Source organism: Quercus lobata, chromosome 2 (genome assembly GCF_001633185.2).
Source record: "Quercus lobata isolate SW786 chromosome 2, ValleyOak3.0 Primary Assembly, whole genome shotgun sequence".
Classification (NCBI taxonomy): Eukaryota; Viridiplantae; Streptophyta; class Magnoliopsida; order Fagales; family Fagaceae; genus Quercus; species Quercus lobata.
In genome coordinates, this window is record NC_044905.1 from 65,876,652 (window position 1) to 65,886,792 (window position 10,141).

Here is a 10,141-nt window from a genome sequence, read left to right on the forward strand (position 1 = left end):
AAAACGAAGAACACAGAATCAGAGGGGACCGGTGGTGACCGGCTAAAAATCCTCCGATGATGAAGTTAGTTACTCTTGAACTCTCTGTAAGGAATACGTATTCTCTCAAAATGAAATTGTCTGAATCCCCTTACCTTTCATCGAAGAAGCCTTATATAGTGTGTGTGTGGAACGGTTTTGTTTAGTAACCGTTCCCAATGTCGAGGAGTCCGGAGAATTGGGGGTAACTTCCATAACCGCTGTGGAAGTTACTTGGATTGGACGGGCCAGTGAACTCATCCATCCTTAGTAAAGATGGACGAGACATCCACGATGAACTCGTCCATCTTTAATGAAAGATGGACGAGACCACCTTGGAAGGCTTGCCTGCGTAAATGTACTTCATGAGGTATTCCTCATCCATATATGGACGAGGTTCGCCAGAACGCTTGGAACTTTCTCTGCGCCTACTGTAGCTCTGTAGCTTCTTTCATTGGACGAGACATATAGACGAGTTATGGACTTGGATGATTTGTGACACCATCACAAATAATTATTCAAAACTAAAAGATATCTTAATATCACAAATAATCAATCATAATATAAAAAAAAAAAAAAATCACAACAACTAATAAGTTTATATACCTAGGGTTTGAAAGGTATGTTGGTAAAATGTCATTCAATTAAACCGGTCAGATAGGTCAAACAAATTCTATGTGATAGACACTAATTTAATCCGTTTATTAAACATGTTAGTCGTGTCAATCCAAATATGACACGAATCCATTAGATTTCAACTCATAACCTACTAATAGCGTGTAAAATGATATTGAGTTTACGGGATCGTTTATAATTTTGCCAACCGTGCTTAAACGTGCAATTTGGATTTTAACCTCTATTTTATTTTTTGAAAAAATCTTACTATATTTATAAGAAAGTGAATTTCGTAAACGTGTCAGACCGGGTGTTTATTGTCTAGAAGATTCTTTAGGCCTTAATCCTAAAAAAAAAAAAAAGAAAAGAAAAAGAAAGAGACAGATTCTTTACGCCATATTGTGCATTGACCATCGAATCGTGCCTTCAATTCACACAAACTCAAGTTTTTAGTTTTCCAAATTCCGATTTCTAGGAATTCACATACCCAGATTCAGGTACGTGCTGTTTTCACAGATTCATTTTCACCATCCAATTTCTAATTCCCCGGAAATTTTTTTTTTTTTTTTTGCATTCTGTTATCACATGCAACACGTGGCAGCTAAACTCTGTTTGGTCGCCGGAATAGACTTTCCCGTTTCTTAATTCATTTCCTGCAAAATCACAACACCACACCACATTTCTAATTTCAGAAACAATTTATGTTTGCTTGTTTTTTTTCTTCTGTGCTTTTTCAAAAATCATTTGATGTGATTGATTTTTAAATATATTCAGGCTATCTCTAATTTTTGTGTATATAATTAAAAAAAAAAAATGGATGAAATATTTGGGACAAGAAGAGCAATAAGCGAAACAACAACAAAGAAGAGTGCAATATATGTGTGGGGTTACAATGAGTCCGGACAGACTGGTAGGAAAGGCAAGCAGTGGCAATTGAGGATCCCTAGACAGCTTCCTCCTCAGCTTTTCGGGTGTCCGGCCGCCACGGGACCCAATTCACGGTGGTTTGATATTGCTTGTGGTCGTGAGCATACCGCGGCTGTCGCCTCTGATGGGTCGCTTTTCACTTGGGGTATAATATATATTTCTTCATTGCATTGCATACCCTTTTATGTTTGTTCATTGCTTATCATGATGAGATGATTATAATGTTATGGCTCTTTTTATTGGGTACAATGTATTTAGCACATTGCCATTTGAAATAGATCCATTTCAAGCTGTATAGAATGCCCCATTATTTAAAAATTAAATGATGTGACGATTTATGCACTGTTAGTTTCCGTGAAGTGGGTGAAATGGAGAGGATCTTGTTCCAAGTGGTAGATTTTACAGCTAGTCGGAGTAGCTTAAGATGATAGGAAATGGTGAATTTAATCTCGTAGCCATTATTTTAATACATAGACTAGATAGGTAAAATTTCTCTTAAGTACAAATTTACGTATACATTCTATTGTTTGAACCCTTGCCACCTCTGTGGGGAGCTCGGGAGATGCCACTAGGCTAGGAGGCTATTGGTGGCATTCTGGCCTTTTGATATCTAGCGAATTTTGTGGAATAACGTTCTTAACAATTGTGTATTAGTAATAGTTTGGTTGAAGGCCATTTTGTTTGTGACAACATGTTCTTCTTGGTTATAGTTGGTTTTACTTGTGGTTGTTGCTAAATTTTTTTTATGGGGTAGTAATATATTTATTTTTATTTTTGCAGAAATGGGGTTTTTGTTTTATTTTTGGTTGTAATATTATTATCACTAAGATAGCATTGTGCCCTTTTACTGCATATATCATCATGTTGTTTACTGATTATAAAACATAAGTGACCAAGAATCTTTATAAATGTATTCCATTGTATAGGGGCCAACGACTTTGGTCAGTTGGGAGATGGAACTGAGGAGCGAAGCAAGCACCCTAGAAAAGTGAAACAATTGCAGACAGAGTTTGTGAAATCTGTGTCTTGTGGAGCACAATGTACTGCTTGTATTGCAGAACCTCGTGAAAATGATGGAACCATCTCAACAAGTAGGCTCTGGGTTTGGGGCCAAAATCAGGTAGTATCTGTAATTCTTTTGCATCCTCCACACCACCCCCTCCCCCCTTCCCCAACTAAATTTTCTTTGGCAGATAATATTTTATAGCATTATTTATTTTGTTCTACTTCTCATACAGGGATCAAATTTTCCTCGCTTATATTGGGGGGCCTTTTCTCCTAACACGGTATTTTATATATTTTTCTTGTTAAGTTTGATTTTATTATTTATGCAAGTTTTTGTTTTTGTTTTTTTTTTGGTAGGGGAGGTCCAAATTGTTGACTTTTGGTTGTGGATACTATAAAAAGATATCTACTTAAATTATTTCTCAGGAAAAAGAAAGGACCGTATATGTGAAGCAAATTATGGAGTTCATTAAAAGTAGCTTGAGATAGAACACAATCTGTCCTCAATTAAGTGCAATAATTTTTAGCTATTATGGTTGGATGTGTCCTCTTGATATTTATATGGATTAGTTTTGAGGCACCATTGCTTCTTGTCGGTTACAAGAAAAATAGGTATTAAGAAAATATAAAAAAGTTTCCTTCTAAACGTTTACTTTTTTATTTATTTGTTCTTTCCCAGAATCAAGGGAAGGGTTACAGTCATCTATTTCATAGAATGTATATGCTGGGGATACCTTTCACTTGAACATATATCTAAGAGTCATATTCATGACTTCACATGTTAGGTTTTCCCAATTTTGAAAAATTATATTCACAATTGGCATTACTGAAACTGTTTAGTTCATGAACAGAGGAAGTTTTTATCATGGGTTTTGTGCCATCAAATCTTTTAAATTTGCTGATCATCATTTTAATTGATAATTAAATTGTAATTTCTTGTCAAGTGTCAATCTCTGCTTACGTTTTTCTTGGTTAGTTGTCCCTTAGACCTGATTGTATAGTACATTTATTACAGATTATCTGTCAAGTGTCCTGTGGGGCAGTGCATGTGGTGGCTTTATCAGAGGATGGCCTGCTACAAGCGTGGGGTAAAGTGTCTTTTAAAATCATGAGTTACCATTGTTTTAATTAAAGTAATTGTAAAGTTTGTAATTATTTTAGCACTGGCAGTTCTATGCATAACTCTTTGTTCTTATGATGTTTATGCTTGTGCATTCTTTTAGTAATAGATGGGTCATACGATATAGGAAAGGAAACTTGTGTTTGTACTCTAGTTTCCTGATACATATTAATCAGAATTTTATCATTGTTCTGAAAAACCAGGCTACAATGAATATGGTCAGCTTGGCAGAGGTGTTACCTGTGAAGGACTACAGGGGGCTCGTGTAATAAATGCTTATGCGAAGTTCCTTGACGAAGCCCCTGAGCTTGTGAAGATTACCCAAGTGTCATGCGGGGAGTACCACACTGCAGCAATATCTGAAATAGGCGAGGTGTAAGTGATCTGTAGAACTTTTTAGGTGGAGATAAGTTCTACATATAAGCATGAAAATTGTGGTTATCCGCATGGCACATGTAAATCTGAAGGTTTGACAAAATCTTCTTATGGGAATCTCACGCCTAGTCAGGAGAACGGATGCCATGGAATTGGGATGCATTTTTGATATGCAAGTCTGCTGTCCTGCTAACTTGGTTATACCATTGAAAGCTTAATGTCATTACAGCTATATAGCTGTTTCTGCCACTAACTCATAATCATGCTAAAGTATTCTTATGCTTGAATTTTGTCCTGAGCTATAGGTGTGCTGCCAAAAATAGAAAGAAAAAAAAAAATTCTGTAGGGTCAGAGTGGTTTGTATTATAAGGCTAAATTACAAATTACTAATTTTGCCAAAATTCAATTCAGTTTTGTAACTTCTGATTTATTCATGTCAGTCGGTCCAATAATTTTTACTTTTATTCAATGTTGTCCTTCCGTCTAATTTCGTCATATTGTGTCAATAGGTGTCCTAAAATGATATCATTTTGGAAATTCATAAATAACAAAAACTACATTGTTTTGTGACACATTGAAAAATGAATGGAGTTTATAGGACTAAAATGAATAAATCAGAAGTTACAAGACTGAATTGAATTTTGGACAAAATTAGAGGTAACACACATGTTATTGCAGTTCTCCTCAATTGTTCTTCTTGATAACCCAAGTTGGCTAAAACTCTCAAGTTGAAAATCTCACCATCTTTTATGAATTGATTTGGTTATTATTACATCACAGAATGCTAGAAAGATAGTAAATATGTGATTTTGTGTGTGCGTGTGCGTGTTCGTATATGCGCATCCATTTGTGAGATGCACTAATATCCCTTCTTTGAAATGGGACCATCTTCATAAATATGTGATATAAAAATGAACTCTTAAGACAAACATTAAAAAATGGATAATAATTACCATAGAGAATAAGTGATTCTTTTTGGCTGGGATGCAGACACACGTGCGTGCCTGTGTGTGCACCCATGCTTGCGTGCCCTAATTTGTTTTTCAATGACCCCTACATTCATTATTGTGAATTTTTTTTTTTTTTTGATTGGTAAGTTACACACACATCCAATGGGTCTTGAATCCATGACCTCACCCTCCACTAAGCACTTTTAAGGGGAGGAGGTGCTAGTGAGCTAGGGCTCATTGGCTTATTATCATGAATTTTGCACTTACAAGGTTAAAATTATTGGATTTTTTATTAGATAATGACAAGTTTCTGTTAAATAAGATTAGATCTTCAAAGCTCTCTTGTTTTTTTCCTCTTACTTTTTTGGTACAACTGTTAGTGTTTGACTTACATAGAATTCTTGATCATGATAATTTCCTTTTCTCATCACAGCTATACTTGGGGGTTAGGAAATATGGGTCAACTTGGGCATTGTTCCCTCCAGTCTGGGGATAAGGAGTTATTGCCTAGGAGAGTGGTTGCCCTTGATGGAATATTCATAAAGGATGTTGCTTGTGGTGGTGTACATACATGTGCTGTGACTTTGAAGGGAGCTCTTTATGCTTGGGGTGGTGGTCAAGCAGGGCAGTTAGGCCTTGGTCCCCAAACTGGATTCTTTTCATGCACTCCTAATGATTCCAATACATTTTTCCGCAATTTCCCTGTTTTGGTTGTCCCAAATGGTGTGCAACTTGTTGCATGTGGACATTCCCACACTCTAATTTCCATGAGGGATGGAAGAATCCATGGATGGGGCTACAATAACTATGGTCAGGCAGCTAATGATAAATCTACATATGCTTGGTTTCCATCACCGATTGACTGGTATGGTATAGCTAATATCATGATCAGTAAGGTTTTCACAGTTATGTTGCCTCCTATGCTGATGAAAATTCTACATTGCAGGTGTGTTGGGGAAGTGCGAAAATTAGCAGCTGGTGGTGGCCATTCAGCCGTGTTGACTGATGCATGTTCCTTAAAGGAGTTGTGTGAGTTTAGCCTTGCAGATGGTGTGACTCTATCAAATGCTTCTGAGATTGAAGATGTTGCTTCCAGAACAGGATCAGATTCTTTGGCACGTCTTTGTGAAAGATTAAGGTAATCTCTTGTTTATGGCTGATGGATATCTGCATTGATGTCTACATTTGAGTATTTGGAAACTGAAAGGTGCTTAAGAATAGCCAAGGTTATTCTTCACATTATTAATATCTGCTCTCTTTAAACCAAGAGCTCATGCCATGAGTTCCTTTTTCTTGAAGGTCAACCTAGGGGGAATTAATTGTGCTCAAAATTTAGGGTTTCCAAAGGGTTGTTATAAAAAAGTTACTGGATTATACTTTTCCTTGTGCTTCTTAAAATTGTTATGACTTTTGTTTAAAGAATCTTACACACATGCACCCAGATATACTACTAATAAAGAAAAAGCTGCAAAAATATACAATAAAATTTCAGGTTAAAATACAATTTATTCCTCTTAACTTTTAGGTTGCTGTCATTTTGGTTTTTCAAGTATCAATGTTGAAAATTTGACACTTTTTAACTTCTGAATTGTTAATTTGGTCCTTCTGTCATGCTCTGTCAACTTCTCCGCTGTTAAGTTTGTGAAACAATGCATTTTTTCTAATTTTTACAATCTTTGATGCTTTTTTAAATATGTAAATCGCCCACCAAGATGGCCACATGCCCCACTAAAATGACTTTGTTTTAACGGGTGCCACTAGATGCCGCTTATGGAAAAAAGAACTGTCCCCATACCAATGGTTACATCCATATCCATACACCGTTGCCCTCCACAACTGTCACTGGCTCACTGCCTTCCTAAGACTATTCATGACCCAAATATCTGAAATCTAGTCACCCAAAACAAACACCACAGCAGCTCAATGGCCAAAAAATACCCAAATCTCATTACCTGAAATGCACAAAATCCAATCCTTTTGGCGCCACCCAAAGTTAGCCAATTTACACCCATGGCCATTGGCCATCCTGACAACTCAAGTGGCACCCAAGCAACATGACAACCATGAATTGAGACAAACAAAACCAAAACACCAAATATAATCTCTGTAAGGCTGATCAGCCTAATGCTCACATGAGCACAAGAAGAGTTTGAAAAGTCAAAGAAAAAAAAAGGGAAAAATTAATATCCACACATTTCAGAGGAGCCATCCCAAAATGAGCTCCTGTTGGGTCCAAGCCTAACCCAACTGCTGAAGCGTAGAATCTTGTTGAAGGTGTTGATGCTGTCATTCCTAGTTTTGAATAAATGCTCATTATTGCTGCTATTTTTAATGTACAAGAACAAAAACATGGTCTAGCCTTCCTCTTCTTCCATCTGATATGAAAGACCCTCTAATTGTTCCTCCTCTAAGCTTGGCCTAGGCCTCAATTATGATGGAAAATTCCACATCAGAATGTCTACGTCTTGAATTCTTCCACCATTATTATTATCTATTTTATTTTTTATAAATTTTCAAAAAATTCAAAAACTTGAAAAATGATGTGTTGAACACTTAACAGTCTGCAGTTAATTGATTTTGACGGAAGGGTTATATTGATATACTTTCAAAAGTAAAGGGTTCAAATTGTTAATTTTGAAACTTGAAGGACCAAATTGACTTCAAGCTCAAGGAAGGGAATGAAATGTATTTTAGCCAATTTTTATTTGCATTTGTTTCATCCTTTAGCATTATATATCAAAATCATATATTTAAATATAAAACACACATTTAAACTGCCCAGTAGAGTTCTGTTGGGTAGTTAACTTCAGTGACCTCTCTCTCTCTCTCTCACACACACACACACACACACACACACACACACACAAAATTACCCAAACCCAACCATTTTCCTCTCACATGCATTATTTACATGTGACATTTGCCTAGTTTGTGTGAGTGGATAATGTAGTTATTGCATAATCCATCGCTACCAGTTGTGTGGCCTCAGACTGGGATTATGTGGCAATTTCCTCATTCATTTGTGTTTGTTTTATTTTTCATGCTTGCCATGCTTAAGTATGATACAGATACCATTGCATGTGTTACAAATAATATATAGAAGAGAAGGGGGTGGGGGGAGGCGTGATGTAGATGCCATTGCTAACTTCTTTGTTTTCACAGGGAACATATGCTTGATGGCAGTGAAAGTGAACATGTAGCTGATGAGGTCAATGGTATGCAGAACTGAAGAAACAATTGAATTGGCTTAAGATGGCTGATCATTGTTAATTTGTTATAGTCATTATTTCCTTTTGGTCTCTTTTATTAGACCAATTTGGTTAGGACTGTAAAATCAAGTACTGCTTTATTCAAATGGGTTAGGGGAATCTCATCTTTAATGAAACATATAATTCACCCAGTTTGTAATTCTGATACTAATCTGATTAGGAAATTAAGTCAAGGACGATAATAAGATGGTGAAGTTTGTATTGTTGAAACTTTAAGGTTACTGGACCCGAGCAGTTTGTTAAAGAGTTTTTAACTTTAGCCACTTCTTATTCAGCAACCCAAAAAACAAAAAGCCACTTAGTTATCGGTAACTTTGTGCATTTTTTTGGGAACCGTAGTGTTGAGCTGCAGTGCAATGAGACATGGGTTTGAATTTCCTTGTTGAATCATGGCTTTTATTAGAGTGGATTCTATACAAGCAGAAAGTATCTCTTGTTAATGCAAGCTGCTCTCTACAGGTGGATGACTGAAGGTGGCTTTTCTATGTGGGCCTGTGTGAGAGCATTAGCATTGGAAAATTGCAATACTATTCTATTTTACAATTCTAAAAAGTCACTTTATCATTTATACCATACTATTTTACAATACCTCCATATCCCAAACTTCTATTTTACTCTTTTACTCATTAAAATAATATATCTACATAATAAAATAATATATCACAAAATTATAACTTTTCTCCATCTCTTTCGTCTCTCTCATTTTCAGCTCTCTTCCATCTCATTTTCAGCTCTCTTCTGCCAGAGCCTTCATTTTTGGTGAGGTGGTGAAATAGTCTAACAATAACCCATCAACTCAAACACCCAAAACTTCATAGATCAACCAAAAACGCATCAATCAACAAAACTCACAAACAAAAAATCCTAAATTTTACAACCCGGCTTCATTAAAACCCAAAACTTCATTCACTCCATGACGAGCTCGTACTTGCACTACTTCGGTTTTGGATCATGGGTTGTGGATTGCGAATTTGTGATATGGGTTTCACCGTGCTTGATGGTTATGATCTGGTGGGTTTCGTCGTGCTCGATGGTTGTGATCTGTGGATCGCGAATCCGTGATATGGCGTCGCCGAGTTGGATGGCGTGATATGGTGCTGGGTTGGCTATGCTTTGTGGTGTTGGGTTGCGGGTGGCTGTTTCGGTTTTTGGGTTGGCTTCATATGGTGCTGGGTGGCTGTTTCGCCATGGTGCAGGTGGCTGTTTCGGTTTTTTGGGTTGGAGTGATATGGTGCTGGGTGGCTGTTTTGCTGTGGTGTTGGTTTTTGGGTTCAGCAATGGAGAGACAGAAATGAGAGACAGAGACGAGAGGTGAGAGATAGAGGAGAGTCAGATAAAATATTATTATTTTTTTACAATACTTGCTACAATGCAATTCTAAACAGTGCAATTCTATGTTTAGAATTACACTGTAGCAGTATTGCAAAAAAATTTGCAATACTATTGTTTAGCATTCTCCAATGCAAATGGTTTTGGTGCTTAAAATTCCAAATTTCCCTTAGATTTGGCATTAACATTCTCCAATGCTAATGCTCTGACCATAACAACATCCTACCTATTGAGTTTAATGAGTCATAGCTATCCCAGTTTTGTGGAGGCAACAATGAGCGCTAAGCTGGTATTTCACCGGCGCTTCCCATTGTGAGAGTCAAAAACTAGGATCTAGTACCACCAAATCACGTGAGTAAGCCTGGTGACCTTGACCCACCATCCATAGCAGTGAACAGTGAGGTTGATGTACTTTTTGATTAGTGATCTGCTCAATATTACTTATAGCTTGTTCGTTTGGTAACATTTTTTTTTTTTGGGTTAAATTTGGGGTAACTTTCATATCTGCTCTATTGTTTGTTTGGGATAACTTT

At 36.7% G+C, this 10,141-nt stretch overlaps 1 protein-coding gene across 1 annotated transcript; it reads left to right on the forward strand.

Annotated features, from left to right (window-relative positions):
• Positions 1-952: 952 nt before the first annotated feature.
• On the forward strand, positions 953-8,538 carry LOC115976250 (ultraviolet-B receptor UVR8). The gene is made up of 9 exons (XM_031097423.1): positions 953-1,130; positions 1,408-1,705; positions 2,487-2,680; positions 2,799-2,846; positions 3,581-3,653; positions 3,889-4,060; positions 5,444-5,875; positions 5,957-6,148; positions 8,173-8,538. Exons 2-9 carry the CDS (start codon positions 1,447-1,449, stop codon positions 8,237-8,239), a joined length of 1,437 nt encoding a protein of 478 aa, XP_030953283.1. The 5' UTR covers positions 953-1,130; positions 1,408-1,446; the 3' UTR covers positions 8,240-8,538.
• The last annotated feature ends 1,603 nt before the right edge of the window (positions 8,539-10,141 follow it).